At 43.2% G+C, this 23,632-nt stretch overlaps 1 protein-coding gene across 1 annotated transcript in view; it reads right to left on the reverse strand.

Annotated features, from left to right (window-relative positions):
• Window positions 1–248: 248 nt before the first annotated feature.
• Window positions 249–23,632, reverse strand: part of pawr (PRKC, apoptosis, WT1, regulator) — an 82,744-nt gene continuing 59,360 nt past the window's right edge. Inside the window, exons 4-7 of the mRNA XM_080757937.1 lie at window positions 17,794–17,828; window positions 11,754–11,850; window positions 7,478–7,582; window positions 249–1,284 (exon numbers count right to left, since the gene is read on the reverse strand). Of these exons, the coding sequence (XP_080614063.1) occupies window positions 1,198–1,284; window positions 7,478–7,582; window positions 11,754–11,850; window positions 17,794–17,828 (324 nt within the window). The 3' untranslated portion in view covers window positions 249–1,197. The remainder of the gene's footprint in view (window positions 1,285–7,477; window positions 7,583–11,753; window positions 11,851–17,793; window positions 17,829–23,632) is intronic.

The following is a 23,632-nucleotide window of genomic DNA, read 5'->3' on the forward strand; positions in this document are numbered from 1 at the left end:
ACATGCGTTGGAAGGTATTTTGTGCTGTGCTGAATTTGGACCGACTATCACAACACAGGCCCCACGCACAAGGCCAAGACGAAAGAGATGTCAGACGTCAGGAGAGATGGAGATGTCATTTCAAAACGACCCGGGTGAGTAATGTGTGTACAATAGTGGACTGATAGTGGACTCCACAGGACAGATGATGATGTTGCTTTTTCTCAACTTAAAAAGACCTTATGTGCTTTGTTGACGCAAATCATACATTCATTTTACTCATTTATTTATTTTGAACTTTTTTGACTATTAACCTTAAAAATTAACACATCTAAATGGCCTATATACAACACATTTACATTAAATATACCGTCCCAAAGCTCCCCTGTTTCCCTAAAAAATATCTATTAGGCCACCAGTTTCCTTGCTGTCCATAACAAGTGAAAAAGGATCCTCTCCGGAGGATGCGCTTAAAGGACAACTTTTGTTATTTCAACCAAGGTTCATGTTTTAGGTTATTAGAGAAAGTAAAAGGTGAGTGTTATTTTTTTCATTCGCTGCTTTCTTTTGTTTGAACTATTTTAGCTATTTTTGAAAGGGGGTGGGGGCATTCGAACAAGTAGCTAAATATGTTTGGTTTTTTTTACAAAATTGTACAGCGATTTTGAAATGACATCTGGCCACAGTAGTTGTTTTCAGTCTGACTGAACAACTGACTATTAGGGGGATGCCATAATGTGTGTCATAGGCTCAATCATGTCGCCTCCTCCTTCACATTCAATAAAATCTGCAATCTTTTGTGGCCAGATGTAATTTCCTGGGGTCTAGTAGGACTATAGTAAATTATAATAAAGAAATCGCCCCCGTCCCCGCCCTGTCAAAAATAGGTAGAATCTTTAAAACGAAAGAACGCAGCAAATGAAAGAAAATTAACACTCACCTTTTACTTTCTCTAATAAGAATATAAAACAAAGTTGTCCTTTAAGGCTGTGTGAGGCTCTCCGACTGCCGCCCCTACTTTACAGTTTAGTCTTTCCCCCCAAAAAAGCAACAGAAAAGAGGAAGACAGAATCAAATAGACAAGTACGAGCCGAGCCATGCTCATGGACTCGATGACGCAGCGTTTTAACTCAGGGGGGGGAGAGAGAGAGAGAGAGAGAGAGAGAGAGAGACGGAGATGCTTCTTGGTTGGATCCGGTCCTCCTGGGCCTGGGTCTTCTACCTGGTCAGCTGGCCCACCACCTTCAGCAGGGTCTTGTTCTCCTGTTTCAGCTGCTCGTTCTCGTCCTCGATGTCGTCGAGGTCCTGCAGCCAAACGGAGAGGGGAATTAGCCCATTCTGACCTGAGATCAGATTTACTGGGAATAACGTTTTATTTATTTCTTTAGCCATGATTTTGCAACCCATTTTTTTTTCACCCAGTGTCAATTATCAAATGTAATGCTGGATGATAAACTCTCTCTGCCAACCTGGGGAGAGCAAAGGAGCTCATGCTTCCTTCTATAATGAATTGCATTTTTATAGCACAATGGTTCATTCATTCATTCATTCATTCATTGGGAGGTGAAGCGGCGAACAGTCGACGCCAGCGTCCTCACGTCCCACATTCACACACCAATGGTGGCAAGCTAACATCGAGCAACTCATTAGAGGCACTGTAGGGTTCAGTGTCTTGCCCAAGGACACTTAGACATGTGGACAGGAGGAGCCGGGATTCGAACCGCCGACCCAGGGATCAGTGGCCGACCTGCTCTACCTCCTGAGCCACATGCGCTGCCCTCTATGCATGACGAGTCCAAGCTACTTCTTTTCACCTGACAGGGGGGAGTTTCCCCAGTTGGACGTAGCGTGTGGAAGGAACATGTTTCCAACCAGTTCCTTTCCCCTCCATCAGGCAGTTTAGAGACCAGGATTACTGCATGTTTTTTGTGAGGGTACCTACCCTAGGGGACACGGGGAGAACATGCAAACTCCACACAGAAAGGCCCTTTTGTCAACCCCACCCAGGGTATGGGCACTGATGACGCGGAGGAGAGAACACGCGCCCAGCGGCATCAGCGAGGACACCCAGGACCTTCTAGCTGTGAGCCGACAGCGCTACGGACTGCACCGTGCCCCCCGGGAATTACTTTTCTACGTTCACCCAGCAGATAACTGCTTAGGTGGCTATGATAATAAGAGCACAGGGAGAGCTGCTAGGGCAGTGGTTTTCTCAACCCCAGCTAGGTGGGCGGAGTTGGTAATCAAATGGACCCTTATAGATTTTTGACTCTTGAGAGCGTAAAATGAAACCAATTGGACCCGTACGGGTCAATTTGGTTTAATTTTACGCTCTCAGGAGGTAAATTATTGTTAATCATCTGCATTGCTTAATTTACAAGACGTCTACACAATTAGAGAATGTTGCTATTCAGATCAACGTCCGCCTGTCATCTCTCCTATGGTAAAACATGAATACAGCATGGATTTTACAGGCTAAATCTCAGCAAATGGTGATCCGCGGGTCAAATGCGGTGCTAGGGGTTTAATATCTTATTGGCATCGAACAGTCTGCAATTAGACCACTGCAACTGGTCCAGAACGCTGCTGCTCACTTACTTTCTGGTACTAAAAAGAGAGAACATATAACCCCCGTGCTGGCCTCCCTTCACTGGCTCCCGGGTTTCTTTTAGAATCGATTTTAAAGTCCTTTTTATTTACTTTTAAATGTTTAAATGGGCTGGCCCCCCGAGTACCTCTCCGAGCTTGTAAAACCCTACACCCCGGCTAGAGCTCTGCGCTCCGCTGATCAGGTACTGCTATAGAGGGCCGAATAATCAAGAAGAGCACTAGGGGGCGCACGCTCTTTTGCGGCTGCAGCTCCCAGGCTCTGGAAATTAATGTTTTTAAGTCTCACCTTAAGACTCATCTCTTCTCCCTGGCATTCAATCCCTCTTGAGTCCATTTTAGTTTTGTCTGTATCTTAGCTCTTTTTTGTTTTGCTTATTTTAACCTTTCATGCATGATTTTTGTCATTTCTGATTGTTTACATTCTGTGCTCTCTTGCCTGTTCTCTGTTTTGCCACTGATGTACAGCACTTTGGTCAACCTTGGTTGTTTTAAAACGTGCTTTATAAATAAAGTTTGATTTGATTTGATTTGATCTTACTCGACACACGTAGACATAGTCATGGCGAAACGGGAACCACACCATTTCCAAAATGGCCTCTCTACACTCAGCTACGGCCGCCCTCGTAAGATGGTGTGTGCACCATGATCACACGTTAAAATTAACAAAGATGCAGAGCCTGCCTCGGTATCTTTGAGGGCCTTGTTGGGTGAGAGTGCAACATGTGAAAGTTGGAATCAAAGTGCTGCTTGCTGCCATGGTGTCCCATTTGACCACGCAGGCTTGATGGCAACAAATTAAACATTAAGAGCTTCAATTAGCATGCAAATGAGAGAGCCTCCGGGTGTCTACGGTGCTCTTGACCTGAAGTGACACTTATTAGACTACCGTGGCTGCTCAGAATAAGATCTGTCTGATTTGTCTGGTTTCCAGGCTCGACATGATTCACTGTGTGGATATTATATGATGTCGGCCACTAGTACTAGCAATGTTTTACAAAATGTCACAATATCCATCGTCAGAAACGGTAAAACCCTGTTCTGTATACCCATAGCTTGTAATGCACCTGACCTGTCGCTATAACTGCTCTCCGCTCCATAACCTTACTTTCTTCAAAAAGCATATCCAGACTCCGGAGGCCAACAACAGATCAGCTTCATCTATGCTTTCACTCCCAAATAACCCATTTTGGACCGCTATCGGCTGCCTTTCCCATCAGGCCGCGAGGCTCTCGTTCGTACGTTAGGGACATTTCTGATGGCTATCGGGAACCGCGTCCACTGTTCTTACATAAAGGCTTGTTCTTGTTATGACTGACCAGCGTCCTGCCCATGCGATGCCATCAGGCCTCTCCTGACCTCGCCGTGACATTGCCTACATTGTGTGCGGATCGACTGATCGAGATATTGGCCATTATCCCATTTAGGCCTGACCTCAAGATTTTTAAAAGTTCTTCTAAATCCTCCAGTTTTCTGAAATAAATATTTTCGCGACTTTTAAAAAATAGCAGACCTACAAGCTCGTAACGCGCCACTCGGTGGCGCGCTATGAGCTTGTAGATCTGTTATTTTTCAATAGCTAAATTATAACAATGACTTTTTTGATTACATCAGTACAATTGTGCAACAAAGGTGTCAACGACAGTGTTGATTATGTCGACTAAAACTATGGCGAAAAATGTTCGTCGACTACCTTTTTTTCACTGACGAAAAGTAAATAAAAACTAAATAAAATGTAAGCTAAAATAAATATATTGAAAATGTCATCAATAAATAAAAACTAGACTAAAAGGTTAGGGAGGGACTAGTGGAGAAGAGATCCAGTAGAACTAAAAGACAAGTCATTTTTACGCTTGGTTGCATGCTGAAAATGGCAGATCTACCAAGCTCACGAGATGTCGCACTGTGACACGCTGTGAGCCTGTCATATGAACGTGACAAAACGAGTCAAATAATAAAAAAGCCCACTGAAACAGACACTCCACTGGCATGCGGAAACACATACAATAACCTGGACCGATCGATGCCTTTGTGGGATGTCTCTTTTTTGAGTTGGAGTGTCTCCTCATCGGTATGAGGGCCGTGATCAGACTTCTGGAAAATATTTCAGACATGAAAGGCGTGCAGTTCTGTCAGCCTCCCCCCCATGCAGAGTTCCCCTTCTGGGATGCTGGAAAAAAGCATTTTATTTTTGTCTTTCTACCACTATCCTCCATGACCCATGAATGCAGAGGGCAGTGGTTGTGAGATGAGGAGGGTTTGCTTGTTGACAGTCTCAGATATAAAGGTACAGGGACTGCCCTCTCACGTGAACCACCACGTGAGAGGGCATCTCTGCAACACGAGCATACCTGACCTTTAACCCGATCTGCGACTGGCGAGGGTTGTCGGCGTCGCCCAGATCTGTGAGGCTAAAACCGCGAACAGAACAGAAGAGATGACCTCTGCTACTGGTTTCGTCTGCAACGCTGCCTGCGAGACACTGAGCACACTGCTGCTGCAGCCCCATTTGAAAGCCTTCGACACGGCATGCATTGATCATACAAGTGATCAGATGTCATGTCTTCAGGGTGCATGCTCCACATCTATGGAATATCTGTCAAAACAAGTTGGAGCTGGATGTCCTTGTTTCATATGATATTTTTAAAAGATTTTGAACTGACCTCACACTAGAAGAAGGCGTATGCACCTGCTTTTTGTAATATGTGTTTTTAAGATTCTGTTTTCTGGTGTGTGTGTTTTTGTATTATATATGTTTGTGTGTTTGTCATGTATGTACAATCATTCCTGTAATTGTTCTTTGTATACAGGGCGCCATTAAAAAAGAGACCTTGGTCTCAATTGGATTCCCCTGAAATAAAGGTTTCAATCAAAAACATGTTTGACAAACATGAGACCATGCATGCCCTATATAGTGACTAAAGGTCATGTGGCGAATGACCTGTGTGATCTGTATCGTGAGCTTGAACATTGGCCATTTTCAATGTTCAGGAAAATGTAGACATTTTTGTGGGGAACGCCAGCTTGCCCCAAATACAGTAAGTAATGAATAATATGGCAGCAGGATCAAATATCTGCAGACCACTGTGAAATTCCGATATCCCCAATAATCTGAATTACAGAGAAGTACAAGACAACCCCCAAGCAGGGAATGAACTGTGTTGGTAGTTACTTTCACAATTTATCACAAAATTACTTTACTTCATTTAGAAAGATATATTACAATATACATTTCAGTGCCAGTTATATTACTTTTGCGTTACTACTCAATAACGCACAGGGATACAGTACAAAGGGGTCTAGGTAGGCATAATATTAAAAGGAATGGGGTAATTAAGAAGAATGCCGGAATTATGTTATTGTAATTGGCTTTTTGAAACACAAAAGCCAAGGTCAGGGTACCTTTAGAAAACTTGTATGCATTAGCTCCGTGACAGAAGGTCACACATGAGGTGTTTAATTATTCTACCAATATTAATACAAAGGTAAAGGGCAAGCAAACTCATAATGTCCAAATTGGATTTGGACAGAAAAACTTCAAAAGCGGAATTTGTTTGAGGCTGGTTGGTTCCTCTGCTCTTCCCAGAGGCAGCGACAGCTGTACAACAGTTAGGCTGATTATCTGGGAGGCAGCGGTGCATGGCCACCCTAAAGGCTAGAGGAGCCAGTTAGTTTCTAACCAAAAGTTTCCCGGTTCGATTACCCCGACCTTAAAAGAGAAAAGCTAGGTGATTGGCTACTATACTTACCCGACCCCCAACACCACAGAAGTGCCCTTGAGCAAGACACTGAACCCCTAGCCTGGCTTTGCCAGACACATATTGTGGAATTAAGTGGATTCACTCACACCTCCTCCCCGCTATGAGTCTGGACTTCAGCCCATAGGCAGAGAGTATGCGGAAGCTAGAGAAATCCGATAATGACCGGGCCAGTAAGTGACTGTGTTTCACATGCTGTGCCGTACAAGAGTGAAAAGCAGCCTCCGATTGGTCCATTGTGATGTAACCTACATGCTGCTTTCAAAACATGAATGGCTACCCTCAACGCAAGTTTAAAAATGTCCACAGAAACGATAACAGCTCTGTTACACTGATAAGACTAGATGAGTCCGTCTGTCAAGGCAACTACTTACGCCCACTTTTCAAGCTGCCTATGGGATAAAGACCGGACTGATACGGGAAGGAAGCGTGAGTGAAATCCACGTTATCAGTCTGGCTATAAAGCCAGGCTTTATACTGTAGCCTTTATAGCAAACTGCTCCAGTGGAGGCTGCTCAGTGGCCAACAGTATAACCCATTTAGACACTAGATTCTACAAAATGCCTTCTAAATCCTGACAGTTTTCTGAAAAACCTCATGTTTCTATGTCGGTAGTTCTCAACCTTTTCCATGTCAAGAACCCCCTGGAATTATCTGTATTTGGCTGCGGTCCCCCATCTGATTTGTGCCACATTTTCACAATTAAAAAAAATAGCAGTTCTACAAGCTCGTAGCGTGGCACTCTAATGTCTGTATGAATGTGGAGCAATGGTATAAGATAATACCACAATATCAAGTTCTCTTTTTTACTTGTCTGAATGGCAATAATTATTACACAGCTCTCAGGGCACGCCGTGCATTGGAACGTAGCTCCACACCAAATCACATTTAAGCCCTTCATCCCTCCTCTGCCAGTGGTGCGTGTTTCTACTAACGATACATTCGGTTCAGCTGCGGAATATGTCTTCAGAGATTACTTAACAATAACTACATCAGCATGACTGATGTTAAACAATTAAATAATGTGAGGCATAGGAACAACATAGAGTAGCACCGACATTACAATGGAATAAAAGTAAATCTAAATGTAATTTGTAAATTTTTTAAAAAAAAGTGAAAGCACCACTACTCACTCTGTTCAGCAAGTCAATTTCCTCCTTCAGTTTCTCAATGAGGTCGTCTTTGTCCTCGTGAGCTTTCAGAAGCCTGGCATTCTCTTGGCGCTCTCTGGCCAGCTCCTGGCGCACGCACGCACACACAGACAGACACACACACACACACACACACACACACACACACACACACACACAAACACACAAAACACAATTCGAAATTCATCAGGTGCACACTTTGAACGAGGTTAACTCAGAAACGGTGACATTGTTGAAGAGATTGTTTATTTTATACTTAAAATTACAGCCACGCTGTATCCCACAGAGGGATGTTTTGTGGCAGTGAATTAAACCCTGCACATTATCACATTATAATCTGTAAATAATGTGCCCGATTCTCCTCTCTCGTGCATCAGTGTCTAAAATGAAAGTAAAAATTAAAAAAAAGCTAATATTTTACACGTGAACTTTGACACAAAGCGTCAGTCGACTGTGAGTTGATGTAACAGCCAGCTGTTCCGTCACACTCCGGCTGTGAATGTTGCTCCATTAGCGTTTGGCTTTCAGGCTACATTATTAAAAGTGGATTAGCTTATAGAAAGCATCTGATTGCACAGACAGTGCAAGGAAATGCTCTTGCAAAAAAGTAAGTTAGTTAGTTACTGAGTTAAAGATCTATAAGGGTACATTTTGGTTACCAACTTTTACCAATTTAACTGGGAACCACCTGGAGCACCGGTGATCCCCGGACCACCGGTTGAAAACCACTGGTATATATATAGCTAACCAATACTCAATCAGCCCACCACCCTCTAGCAGAATCTTGTTGTCCTATTTGAGAAGCTCGTTCTCATCGATGTCCTGCAAAGTGGGATGAGGGGGGGATTAAACGGACACGGGTCCGTTGGGTCAGCGCCGGTGTCAGATTGTGTGTGCACCACAACCTTAAACATTCAAGAGCCTGCCTCTGTATCTTTGAGGGCCTTGTTGTTGGGTGAGAGTGCAAAATGTGAAAGTTGGAATCAAAGTGCTGCTTGCTGCCATGGTGTCCCATTTGACCACGCAGGCTTGACGGCAACAAATTAAATATTTAAGAGCTTCAATTAGCTGCAAATGAGAGAGCCTCCGGGTGTCTACGGTGCTCTTGACTTGAAGTGACACTTGATTTTTAGTTTATTAGACTACCGTGGCTGCTCGGAATAAGCCGGACTGTTGTTAGGGTGGCAACAGGTACGTACGGTCGGCCCTTTTCCATCTCGCCCCACTACTCTACCTAGCTGTAAGTATTACAAACGTAATTCATGTTGGTCATTATATAAAAGGTATTATCATATTCATTTATCAGTGTTACCGTAAGTTCACTCTGTATATCCACGGGCGTAATTGCATGATGATGCCATTACAAAACATGGGCTACATCATGGAAGAAATGTGTTTAATAAAACGAAATTAACTGCTAAAAGGTCCTAAATTAACTTAATTAAGCAGTCACCGCCTCTGTGTCATGTTATTCTTTCTTAATTTTACAGAGTATAGAGATCGACTGCTATACAATCAAATACATCTGTATACAAGATCATTTCAGATTCAGAGGGAGGGAAATACTAAATTAACTGTTAACTACATTAAAACATTTCGCGGGGGCGAGTTGGTAAAGGGGCGAGTCGTTTGGTGTTCGTTAGGGTTAGTTTACCCTGACAAAAAAACAAACATAAATGCAGCATTGTGTACAGGTAGCATGTTGTCTGTGTGGCAGGGAAACAGAAATGGTTTATTTCTGATCTTCATTTTCTTTCTTTTTTTCATCCCATGTGACATTTGAATGTGAGTGTACTGGAGTTGAGCCATGAAAGCAGTGAAGAATGGAGTGTGTCATTAATAGTGCTGTTGGAAGGGGCGAGACATCTCCGCTGTAAAGGTCATCTCTCCAGGAAGAACCACGCAGAACTGCGGCTTCAAGAAGGCACTCAAAGGAATTGCAATTCCAAATTCATCAGATGCACACTTTGAAAACAAACAGTGGCTTCACCCCGGGGACATACATGTTTGGCTTACCAGTGAAAAGTGGCAGCTGGATACAAAAATGAAATAAACCACCAGGCAGTCTTGATACACATTACTACTATATTATTATTGTAGATTTATGGCAGAAATCTATTATCTAGCCTCGATGACCTTACAGGTGTATGCAAAGGCTAAACTTATGTAAATTAGATATAATTTTTGTAGACACTATACAGTATAGTGTATACACATAGTTCTATTATATACAAATTCCACTGTTGTAAATTGTATCTCCATATTTAAACTTTTCTTCAGAAATGTAATGTCTTTCTGAAGTTCTGTCACACAAAAGTATAGCAATAACTTTGTCACTACAAGTGAGCTTGTAGATCTTTTAATTTGAAAGTAACAGTTTTGGACATATTTTAACGCGGGAACAACTGTCATTCTATGCCCTGCAAAAGGTGGGTTAGATGGGTTAAGTCAGTTATGTTTCGGTGTTCAATGAGCGTAGACGTACCGAGTGAATAATCGTCCGTCTCCGCCCTGACCACCACAGACTGACTCACCCACCAAAGAGACTGTAGTAATAGTGTGAGTTTACCTGTACATGCTGCTGTATTATCGCTGAGTCCTGTTCTTATATTGTCTGTTTGGAAGTAGCCTACAAGTACACTGTATCTGCCGTTCTGCTACTGAAAACCCTTGTCGTGGCATCATTCCTCGCCTCCACACCACAGAAAGTTACTCCGCAACAAGATGACGTTTCCACCCGACAGTCAGCAACAATATGCAATTTACTGTGACTATAATCAATAACATCACAAGGAATAATTAGCACAATTCTGAGTGGCAGACCTGCAAACTGATAATGGATGGAAAAAAGGTGAAACGTTGTGAAATCAAAGCCCTCTTGGGGCTGGGGGCATGGCTAGACACGGCTAGGTGCTTTACGCTGGCAAATGTAAAGCAGAAACCTTTCAGAGCAACCAGTTATCATTTAGTGACACACTGCATTTCAATCTCAACTTTTTCAGAGCCATCCTCAAACACTATGCCCAGGAACGCTATACACACACCAAAGTCCTTGTAGTGGTGTATCGCTGCTGGCCCATGGGCACAAGAATCCAAATGACTAGTCTTCAGGCTTTCCGCCTCGGAGGAAAGCCTGGTCTGTGTTACTAAATCGCCGTGTGATCCGGTAATCAAATAAATAATTTTCCCGGGAGCTACAATTCAGTGTGCGGACATCCCTTCCTTTTTCATCGTACGGATTTTTGACCAGCACCTGTAGAATTCCTGGAGATGTGCGTGCTTCCTGTCGTATCCTATCCGGTCGGGAGACCATCTGAAAACGTCTAATGTTGTCAATGGTTTGTAGTCATTGGGCCGGAAGTACCACAACTGGAATAAGAACTACCCAAAAGAATTCCCCACGATCATAATTTTAGGGTCTACCCAATCAAACTGAATTTCCCCGTGGGATAACAAAGGTATACAGATATTGTGTATAACACAATACCCACCCCAAAAAAACAGGGAGAATTGCCAGGTTAAAAGTGGTTAATGTATCCTCTACAACAGTGGATCCTTGAGGGAGTTACAGGTGGTCCCCAGCAAATGATGGTGAGTAACCAAATGAGAGCGTAATATGTGAGAGCGTAATATGAAACCAATAGGACCTCCACAGGTCCATTCTATGCCCTCAAGAGTTAAATTATTGTTAAACATCTGCATCACTTCATTTACAAGAAGTCTACACAATTAGAGAATGAAGATGTTATATTCGCTATAAACGTTTGCCTGTTGTATAAGCTGTTCTATAACCACATCAACACTAAAGAGGCTAAATCTCATCAAACGGTGGTCCATACAGTATGAGACTCAAATATAATAATATAATATAATAAATAAATAATGGGGCCCTCGATATGAAAAAGGGTTGAAAACCACTGGTCTACAATGACAACAGTAGCGTTGTGGGTGTGGGAGGGTATAACCCATTTTGACCTGAGATCAGATTCTAAAAAATGTCTTCTACAGTTTTCTGAAAAAGCTATATGGTATGTCAGTCGATTTTTCAAAAATAGCACACCTACAAGCTCGTAGCGCACCACTCTGTGGCGCGCTATGAGCTTGTAGATCTGCTATTTTTCAATAGCTAAAGCACAACATAATAAATGCTAATACCAAAAGGGGTTCCCGCCCCCAAATGGGATAAGGCAGGCCTGCTGAGAGAATGCAGAGGAGACGTCGCAACAATGCGGTGCTACTGTAGCTGCAGCAGAAATACCTTCTCCAACTCTTCAGTCCTCCTGTCCACACCTCCAGCCTCCTTGCCGTGACGACCGTGTCTGTTCCTGCCGCTTCCAGCCAGCTCCTCCTCAGAACTGTAGAGAGCGCACACACACACACACGCGCACACACACATTATTTATCTTGAATTCACAATTTACAATACATTTTACAGGAAAACAAAGTTCATGGGCACCGACGGATACACATCCTCCACACAGACAAACTGCTGCCTAGAACGGCCGAAACAGAGCAATATTTGGCAAGTTTGTTTGGCTTTGCGAGCGATCGTTATCTAGGCCACTCGTGGTCAGTTTATATACATGGCCCAGGCTTCCAAATATCAGTATGTAGAATCTACATCTGTAACCTAAAGTTTGTTGTGATTTTAAATGTAATGTTGGAAATGTTTATCTTGAAATGCCTGCCCGGTCCATGTACAAATCAAAGACAAATCAAAGTCACACCTCCAGAATCAGGACCTCCTTGTGACTGGTGAGTGTCAACAAAAACTAACTAACTCAAATCGGGTGTATTCGTGATGTCAGCAAAGACATCACATGCATAACTAAACCAATCTGGTAACACTCTTGAATGTTTATTTTATACATTGCTGCACTGGTCTGGATGGCATATTATATTTAATAACTGCATCAGACACGGTTACACGCCGGCATTCCGCTATTCCAACACGCCGCCATTCCGACTCGCCCGCAACCCAGACGACGGAATGCCACTCTGTCCCCATCAGACACTATGTCAACAACAATAAGACACACACGTGCACGCGCACACACACACACACGCATACGCAAGCACGCACGCACACACTATGGAACGCTCTTCCTCAGGCCCTGAGATCAGCAGTTTCTGTAGACATTTGTAAGAACAAGCTTAAAACTCTACTATTTTCACGGGCATTTCCAGATGTTTCATGATTTCATGATTTTTCCATGTGAGTATCACTATTTTGCTGTTTGCTTTGAGATCAATTGTATACTGGAGAACCTTTGCTGACATTCATTCATCCTTTGCAGGAATGCATTCTCCCTGAAGCTTACTCCAAGGGCCGACTCATTCATTTCCGTTGTAATGAGACTTTAATGGCACGGCAGGTCCGTCACCAAATGAACAGGTGGGAATGTCAACCAGGTTTTCACTGCTTTCCGTTTAAATTGCATTTATGAGAGCCTTTCTCATTAATGGAGAAAGGCTGTCAAGGGGGTACAACATTCCCTGCAAAGAGGATTTTGATTTGGAAACAATTCAAACTGTGCACAGCCACGGCCGTGCGCGAGAGTGACACGAGTGGCAACGGATTCTCCACATGCAATTAGCCGCTTCCATTCAGCAGATGAAAAAGGTGCGTGAAGCTTTTGTATTCAGTTAGCCAGGCATATTATTTACCCTTCACTTGTCTGCCGAGAGGATACCGGAGGAGCGACCAGGAGAGAATAGTCATGTGGACTTTATTTAAATAATTAATTCGTGTGGGGAAAAAAAACTTCAAACGAGTTTGTTTTTGTTCCGTCCCCGAGAAAAAATGGATCGTGCCAGGTTTATATTTTCTCCAAGGGATATCAAATTAATACAGCAGCCCTGCATTTCTGTCTGCATATTTCTGAAAAGGACACGTCCGTCCGGGCAGACAGAGAAGCTGCTTGGCGTGACAATAGAAGACAAACAGAACTGAATGGTTTGCCACCTGTGCTCCGATGCACTTTGGGCATTTGACAGATATGCTCATTAAAAGTAGAGGGCAGCGACGCTTTAAGAAGGAAACGCTACTCAAACAAGGTGACTTTTTAGAGCATTTCGGGGGTAATAAAAAAGACATTGGTGAATTTCAAGAGGTTTATCTACATAGGTAAGCTAGTGTGTCTCAAGGACCAAGAGGGGTTTATTTGTCACTTGTCGACTCATACACTGTTGAAATGGTCCACAGCAATACAATAAAAATACAACATAATAATCATAATTAAACTATCTCAGTGTAAAAAACGGACCTGACAATTGTAGGCGCGTGCCACTTCTTCTCACAGACACGCAGGACTTTATCGTTGGAACTTGACATTTACTGAAGTGGCGGGTTATTCTCCCCTCACTCTCTAATGGGGCTAAACATTGCGGCGCCTGCTGCTTTAAGTCGTCTTTGCACTCTAATAATGTGACCTTTTTACTCTGGAGGTTGTTGACTAGGAGCTCACACTGTTTACCTCAATCGTGTGCGTGTAAATCACGTTAATGTAAATGCAAATCTGCCTGGATGCTCCTAACCTGACGCTGCCAGATCCAAGAAGCTTGCTACACGTCACATTTGTTGGAAAATGGTTACTCAATACCGCCCCCATCTGGCAGAGTCAGGTTAGGATGCTCCTGCCTAAATTGAAAATTGTTTTGATAGAAAAAAAGTCCTTGAAATGCTCTCCACGGCAGTCAAGCAATACCGAGATAGAGTGAGTTTAATTGCTTTCTCCCACTGTGGTTTTTCAAGGCTTTCATTACAGGCATGACAAGGGGGCAGGTGTGGACACAGTGACACGCTCGCTCGCTCCCACGCACAACAAGTGGGGGCCATTGGCGCTCTGAACGGAATCAAAACAACTTTCCCTTTCACTTTCTAAAACTGTCATGGCAGCTAGCTTGTTTACACTCGAAATGGACGTCCTCTATCAGACTTCTTCAAAATAAGAGCCACTTGTAATGATTAGTCAACACTAGTTTTATTTCTAAGTAGTACTTAAACGAATGTTCAGCTGAATGTTGTCCCTGGAACAACATATTTTCAGATGGGGGTCGGTGGCCAATTACATATCATTTTTGGGGTCCTTGACATGAAATGTTGAGCACCTCATGGGTTTTTCAGAAAACGGTCAGGATTTAGAAGACCTTTTTTTTTAAATTTCGACATCAGGCCTACATGATTTAAGCCACCATATAGCCGTCTGTCCGTCACACCCTCGTGACACGCTCCATATACAGTATGGCCACCACCATATATGAAGATCACGACAGTGACGACACTGATCTCATCAAACCCTGGATAGCCATACATGAAGACTGGATCGTCATCACCTAGATCTGCATATATGGAGCCGGCCAGCAGCCTACATCTGACCTCAAACCTCAAACCCTTAGATCTCCATATATGGAGCAGACCTGTTCTGAGGCATGGAAGGAGGCATGAGGTCAGTCCGCTGCCCCCCCAGGTTGGCAGAGGAAGTGTAGTGCCCAGGATTACATTAGATAATTGGCAGACCTACAAGCTCGTAGCGCGCCACCGAGTGGCGCGCTACGAGCTTGTAGGTCTGCTATTTTTGAAAAAATTAAGAACAACTGACATAGAATCATAGCTTTTTCAGAAAACCGTCAGACATTTTTAGAATCTGATCTCAGGTCGAAATGTCTAAAGAGGCCAGTGTAAACAGCCAGTTCCTCAATGCTAAACAGCACACACTGCGGGCTGCGGCCCATTAGCGGCTGGCAGAGAGACATGCTGACTCCGAGTCAGTGAGTCAATGACCCTCTGGGAGTCTCAGCAGGTGGGTGGAGAGCAACGCCCTGGCATGGGGTGAGGAGTCAGTGCAGCAGGTCGTCGAGGCTATAGGGCAAGTACTACGGGCTAAGATGGAGTCTGAAGAGGTGGGTTTTCAGACTGCGGCGGAGGATTGGGAGTGAGTCTGCGGTTCTGACAGCAATGGGAAGTGCGTACCATATAGTTTTGGAGCCAGAAGGAACTACACAGGCGGGTGAAGTGCCACGCCCGAGCAAAAGAGCACGCAGCTGGGGTTTAACCCATTCTGACCTGAGATCAGAAGCTATGTTTCTATGTCAGTCGTTCTTCAATTTTTCAATAGCTAAAGCATAGCATAATGCTAACACCAAAACGGGTTTGCGCCCAAAATGGTTTAACGCAGAGCGCTCTTCCATGAATCCATTTCAGGCGCCTTCATGGAGGTTAGCACTCCGAGAGAGAGAGAGAGAGAGAGAGACACACACAGAGGGAGAGAGAGAGAGAGAGAGAGAGAGAGAGAGAGAGAGAGAGAGAGAGAGAGAGAGAGAGAGAGAGAGAGACAGAGACAGAGACAGAGACAGAGACAGAGACAGAGACAGAGACAGAGACAGAGACAGAGACAGAGACAGAGACAGAGAGAGAGAGAGAGGAAGAAGGGGAGAGCTGTATGGCCATGTTGCCTTGCCCACCTGGCAGGCTGTCCGCTCCAGGACCCTGGAGGAGCGTCCAAGTGTGGCCAGGCCCCAACCAATCAGAGCGGCAGCCATAATTACATGGCCAGATTGAGAGTGTCAGCTGGTGCACTTGGCAGGTGGGATCAGGGATGGCTATTGTCTCATGCAAAATAGTGCAACATAAAAAGTGTCGTCGCAGCTCCCCATGGGACAGTATGAAGCACTCGCAGCAAAGGCGAGGCAGTGTCAAAAATCGGACCCATGATGGTCCATTTGTATAGGTATATTCAGGGTTACATCAACACTCCATTGTAGTGGAGATAATTACGTGACTACTCATTGCCCATCACTAAAACCCCTGGTCGTGCTGTCGGCTTACCGCCACCATGGACAGCGCTAGATCTGCTATTTTTGAAAAATCGTTGAATTTATGTTCTTTCAGAGCGAGTTTTTAACTCAAATCTTTGCTACTGAGAGGGCCCCTGGAACAACATGTTTTCAGATGGGGGTCCTTGACATGAATATGTTTGAGAACAACTGACATAAACCTTTTTTTTTTCTCGACGTCAGGCCTAAATGAGTTAAGAGTGGTAATCGCAGTTTAGTATTGATCTGCTAACATCGGTGCATTGAACAATGCACCGATGTTAGTGGATCAATACCTGCTTTATGGTAGATATTAGCGAGACGATTATGAATTAAGGAAAAGCTCAAAAACACGTTAAAGGTATTCCTGGTATTTCATGATAAACACGTTAGAAGTCCTTGGTGTTCAATGAGTTTTAACATGCTCCGCGCCATTGCCGTAGATGTATATGGCAATTGGAGGTTATGATGTCACAAAAATGCCGTGTTTTCAATTGGGCCTTTTGTCTCAAAGGCTTTCAGCTTCCAGGAAGAAACCAAAAATATATTAAAATTCTAACCACACCTGGTGGTCTATTAGAGTAATGGTTACTCCATAGACACACAAAACAGAAGCAGTACCAAAATCACGGCACTCCATCTTTAAAACTCACTCAGTGCCACAGGACACCTTATGGTAAGAGAGAAAAATCACTGGCAGGGTGTGAATTACTTCTTTATTTACTCGGGCAGTGAATTAGTTAAGGCTCTAGAGGCCTCATGTATAAATTGTGAGCAGACATTGTAACACAAGGTTGCGTAAGAAGGTTTTCACATACACACGCGGGACATATAAAAAGTGAACGTGTTGTGAGAATGTGCGGTATATGCCATGCCAAAAACTAATGTCTGGCTCTGTCGGCCATGAAACTATAAAATACTGAACCAACTGTTATAAAATAACATTTCCACACAATCTACTGTGCTCTGTCCCTGAAGTAGTTCATGAAAAACCACAATCACGTCCACTGATGCACCATAATAGCTTAATCGTTTATGTGGATCAGAAAGGCCAAAACCGAACTGGCATAGTAATTTCCAATTTAATAGTTCCCCTAACCCCGGAGGGAGAAATCTAATTATCCAGCCTTTTTTTTAATACCTTGTCATGGGGAACGGGAATAAAACTGTGTTGTTTATGTTTGGGGTCAGCACCGGAATGAATAAAACGTTCAAAACGAATAGAACAGCACATGAGAAGAGCTCCCAGAACAGGCCCGGGACCCAACTTAGTGAAAATAGCAAGATCTACAAGTGCACAACGCGGCTTCTTTATAAACATTTTGTTTCCTATAATTTATGGAATTTATTAAAAAAATATTGTATTTATTCAAGAAATGTCTTAGAAAAGTCATTTAATTTGGTATTAATTCATGAAAACGTTAGAAAATGGTGGGTCCCGACACACTGGTTGGGAACGATGACAACAAAGCTCTCATGCTCACCTCTTATGGCGACCGCTCCCGGATCGTGGAGACTCCTGGAATGAAAACAAACAAAACAAAGGAGAGAATGAAACGTGTCCTTTTCAACAACAACAACAACAATGGAGGATGAAGGACTGTCTCTCAGTTGCCTCACTAGTACACGAAGAGAGCATCAAAGAACACTATTCTTAATAACAAAAGACCGTTTTAGTTTAAACATTAATAAAATGCTGACTGGGAGCACCATACTATGTTACAGTGTGACCCCTTTTTCCACAGTTCTTTGTGGTTCTAATGGCCCCCTGCACACTGTAGGAGTTTTAAAGTTGTCGGCGAGTCATCAGATCGTCATGTATTTCACATTGCAGGAGTCTTTTTTTCTAATGAGATGAGATGAGATATACTTTATTGTCCCACGAGGGGGACGCTTTTTAAAACAGACAGACAATACACAAAAGACAATACACAGTAGCAGCAAAGTACAAGTATAGTATCACAAGAGATCAGTGCAAAATTGCAATCAGAGAAGGTATACAATATAAAGTGCTAGAGTATTCACAGGTTATAGTATCACAGTAAAGTGCAATAAATAACTGATAAAGGTCAAGAAGTCCCTTCCCCACTAAGAACTATGTGGCGGTTGTTTAGTAGAACAATTGAAGTGGGAATAAAGTTTGAAGCGGTTGCTCTTGCAACGACATGCTCTGTAGCGTCTACCAGAGGGTAACAGCTCATACTCTGAAGACAATATATGTGCAGGATGCTGTGATACAAGCGCGAGACCGACACAGGATGCATCTCTCTCTCTCTCTCTCTCTCTCTCTCTCTCTCTGCGTGCACGCCACACACACACAGGATAGCCAGGCTACACAGGGTGAAATGTTTGTGAAGCGTGTAGCCTACGTGGGCTGCAGCGAGACAGGACGTTAAATCTTGATTTTCATGAAATAACTCTCCGCACGCACACACACACACACACACACGGTCCAAAAGTTTGCTCCGATGTGGTTTTATCAACATTATTCAAGTGAAATTAGTTGGTTTTATACACTATTTAACAGCAACATTAGGCTAATATACTGTAGCTACCTTTGTACGACACAGGACAGGTATTTACCCAAGGAATAAAGGTTATATTATCATCTGATCATCTATCGATACAGTAGATGACCGACAGACAGACGGACAGACAGAGAGAGAGAGAGAGAGTGTCAGTGAGTGCTCTCATTGGCTGCAATACAATTAACCAGGCTACTGGCTCATGGACTAAGAACCAAAAAGAACTGAACCGGTTCCCATTGGGAACCAACCGGTGGAAAAGGGGGGTCTGTGAGGACTTCGCTATTTGACCTGTCTTGATCACTTGGTCCTGCACCTGCTTTTAACTGGATGTGCAAGCCCGTTGTCTTTTTTTAAAGTGGTTTTAACCACTTAAACCATTTTTCAACCTATCTTCATATAATTGGCTTTCTATATATAACGGCTTTCTGAACTGCCCACACGCAGCCTTCCTATATGAGACACAGGCAGAGTAGAATCATTTTTGTTGGAACATTAAAATGTATTTATAACAAAGTCCATTCATGTCAGACTGTGCGTTTGAGTACTTCACAGTGTCAGGAAGCTGAACAACTCTAGGCTAGTATAGTATGCCTTATAGGCGGTGTCTGTTCAGCAGCACAGACGAAACACACAAACAAATAAAAAGACGTATCCATCCAACAGGAGAACAGAAATTCATCACCAGTAGTGGCTTTTTTTATAGAAAGCCTTTAGGTCGTGTATAAACATTCGTGAAACTGCAGCTGCTAAATTGATATATAGATGAGCATTACCGCATTTAATGGCTCACCCAGAGCCCTGTAGCCCCAAGTTGTTTCTGAACAATCTTGTTTCCACAACAGGAGGTGCGAGTTCATCATCTTTTTTTCTCCCCCCCCCCATTACGGTATAATCTAAAGGTTGCTTAGATCTATACAGCGGCGATGCAGCCGAGGCTCCCCGCAAATTCCCTTTTGGTAAGGTAGCGCTTCCATCTTAACCCATTTAGACCCGAGGTCCATTCTACAAAATGTCTTTTGACATGACAGTTTTCTGAAAAACCCATTTTTCTCTGTCAGTGGTTCTCAAACATTTGCATGTCAAGGAGGGCCCCCGAAATTATATGTAATTGGCCACCGAGCCCCATCTGAAAATATGTAGTTCCAGCCGGGACCCCCCCCCCCCCCCCCCCCCCCCCCCAGAAGCAAAGATTTGAGTTAAAAACGTTCGCTCCGAAAGAATATATTCAAACATTTGGGCCACATTTCCACGATTTTTCAAAAACAGCAGACCTACAAGCTCGTAGTGCGGCACTCGGTGCCGCGCTACGAGCTTGTAGATCTGCTGTTTTTCAATAGCTAAAGTATAACATAACGCTTACAACATCAAAAGGGGTTATACTTCCCGCCCAGAATGGGTTAAAAATGAGGTCTGTGTCACGCGGCGCCATCAGATGAATACATATCTCCTCTTTTCCTAAGGCCTTGTGTCCGTGAAGGGCCACTGCTTTTGATTGAGGACTCTCCGCTCCGCTTCACTCTATCAGTGCGACCGGGCGCTTTAGTGGGTGTGCATTGCCTGCTATGCGCACCCCGGCCTCTTAGCATGCACCATGCCCGCTCTGTCTCTGTGACACGTCATCCATTACCACCTGCACTATGCAGCGCCGTACAGAATCCACTCTTTCCCCACATCTCTCTCTCTCTCTCCGGTGACTCAAGCCTGGACGGACGTATTCATAAAAGATAGGGGAGGATAGCCGAGAGGATATAGAAGGCATTTGGGAAATGGTTCCTCCGGTCGACGCTGCCACGACAGTTGGCCTTTGTTTGACACGATACATTTTGGCTTTTAAACATCTTTTAAAAACACACCTGTACGTCAAGTGCTTTTCCTAAATCAGTTTTACATGTATGTGTGTATATGTATGTAGGCCAATGTGTATGCATATGTATGTATATATATATTATATATGTATGTGTATGTATATATTTATTAATTTCCTTGATGTGATTCTATGCTTTGTTATTTCTGATGTTCTTAATGTTGTTTTTGATTGTTGTTTTTAACCTGTCTGTAAAGCACTTTGTAACTTTATGTTTGGAAAGGTGCTACTGTATATAAATAAAATTAATTAATTCATTTTACATCTAGATCTGAAGTCTGGTTTAGAATGTTTGTGGACGTGCCATTAACTACGAATCCAGTAGTGGGTGATTGAGACCTGCTGTGAGACCTGTCATTAAGTCCTGTGACCAGATTCTACAAAATGTCTTAAAATCCTGACAGTTTTCTGAAAAATGTACCGGTGCTCAAACCTTTTCATGTCAAGGACCCACAGAATTATCTGTATTTGGCCGTGGACCCTCATTTGAAAATGTGTCGTTTCAGGGACCCCCAGAAGCAAAGACTTGAAAAATAATTCATTGTGAAAGACTAGAGATGATGATCAGCTATCACCGCGGAGTGCGCGGACACAGACCCATCTCTCCGTTTTCACTATCAGACAAGTCTTTTCACTCTGGAGCTATCACCCCGTTCACTGATTGGTCTAGAAGTTGGGTGGGCGGTCCCCTTGGATTTATGTAAACCCCTGGGAGGCGGGGTCAATCCTTAAGGACATCAGCTATCACCAAAAAACTGGAGTATGTATGAGCCCTGCCAGTCTTTCCGGGAGCTCAGCTGTCTCTCCGTTAACGAGCTACGAGGTGACACAGACGACTAGAAAATTCAAACCTAAACTTTGGAAGGGACTTTGGGGAAGTTGATTGCACCGGTGGTCTCATGGTCACAGAAGAGCTCTGCTCACTGCCCACAAAGTATGGACTTATTTAAAGGATTAATAAGGCTTACTGGGATGGCCAAACAATGTCTCACATCACTGTGCTTGAGACAGGAGCTGTTGGAGATAGAACAGAGTTTTGTACTACTCGGAAACTGGAGAGAGGAGAGAAATTAAAAGTGAAATCCAAGGGAGGGGCTTCTTTTGGATTCGAGTTGGCTGGTATGCAAACTGCAAAAAGCAGATAAATCTATACTATGAATGTGCATATAGATCCCTGCTTATATAGACACAATCAGTTATTTGTTATTTCTGTTAATAATACACATTATTGGTACAGAACTGGAGAAAATGCTGTCTATATGTTAATCCATCCATGGTCATACTGCGATAGGAGGGAGAGAACCCAAGGTCTAACGTCCCCTGGCCCTACCTGGATAGATTTCTACTGCCCTCAAATGAAAATGTGATTTCATACGAGTTAGCAGGGGTGCCCAAAAGGTAGATCGCAATCTACCAGTAGCAGTAAGATCACAAAGGCTGTGCAGGTAGACCACATGACATGCCCTAAAGAATATAGAATTTAATATAAAAAACCCTATTTTTGGCATCTGGCACTTAAGTTGACTTGATTGATTGACATAAAAAAATGGCCTGTCAGCTCAAACCCACAAAGCAATTATTTGTTTTCAAGAGTGTTGCACACAAATTACAAAGTCATATACAAGAATTATGTAACGCCTTCGCCACTATTCCAAAGATCCCTCAGGTACATTTGTGTGCGGCACTAGCCCCTCCTATGCACAGCTTTGTGTGTCTGTGCGTCCGTAGCACAGAATGTGATGATGTGAATGGCCGAGCACGGGATGACGTACAAAGATGTACGTCATGATAAGAGTGCCCCTCACTTCACACAAGTGTGATTTTTAAACTATATTCAGCAACGGGATCATAATTATTCTTTTGGTAGGTAGATCTTGTTGAGCAGGAGGTGATGAACTGCACATTTAAATGGCGGTTGGATCAAACTGGTCGCCAGGACCCAAAGAAGCCCACTAGCATACATTATATACAGTAAAGCACTCTGTGGTGATTTAACTCTGATTAAATATATATGGAAATGGTGCATTTGAGTCAATTAGAAAAGAAAATGAAAAATTATAAATCCAAGCTTTAAAATCTATACTTGACTGACCTCCAGGATTGACCCTCAGACTAAGTAACAAAAGGACAGAAAATCTATTTTTCATGGCGTCTGGTTTTGTACAGCATAGGCTAGTACGTACGTGCAAATCAATTGGCTGGTTTGACAGACACTAGAGCGGTACACGTCTGTGTCTACTTAACTACAAATTAACTCTGAAGTGTGTCTACTTAAAGGCAATAAAGGGATATTTCACTTTCACAATCACCCACCACCCCCCCCCCCCCCACACACACACACACACACACACACACTAGAATATCCTTCTAATGCATTACCTTTTAAAGTTTTTATTCCAACTATTTCTATACACAATGAGTCTGAGACTGCATTGCCATTTAGGATTCAATTAATGGATTTAATCAGAATTAATGCATGCCTGTGCTGAGTTCTAAGACTGACACACTTGATACTATCAATACATATCAGTGCATTATTCTCTTTCATTTCCACCTGAATCTATTTTAAGTTACATCTGTTGCTGTACGAACACGAATTGTGTGCAAAATCTTTCAAAGACAAAATGAAGACACTAGTGCAACTAAGTGAAATACCATTGTCACATGCACACTTCAATGAGAGCAACAGAGACTACTAATGGGCACTTGGTGGAGCAAAAACCTCCACCAGGAGGCATGATATTAATACTTACTGACACGGTAACGTCAAACTGTGTTTCTTTCCCTGTCAGTCTCTCTCTTCATCTCTGTCTTGTGTGCGTGCGTGAGTGCGTGCGTGCGTCACTGGCGCATTGACAATACAATGAGATTGTACAAGAGAGCATTATCATCGCCACCAATTTCGGTTGCAATAGTTAGACAAGCTGGAAG

This window comes from Protomyctophum bolini (assembly GCF_963924005.1).
Source record: "Protomyctophum bolini genome assembly, chromosome: 23".
Classification (NCBI taxonomy): Eukaryota; Metazoa; Chordata; class Actinopteri; order Myctophiformes; family Myctophidae; genus Protomyctophum; species Protomyctophum bolini.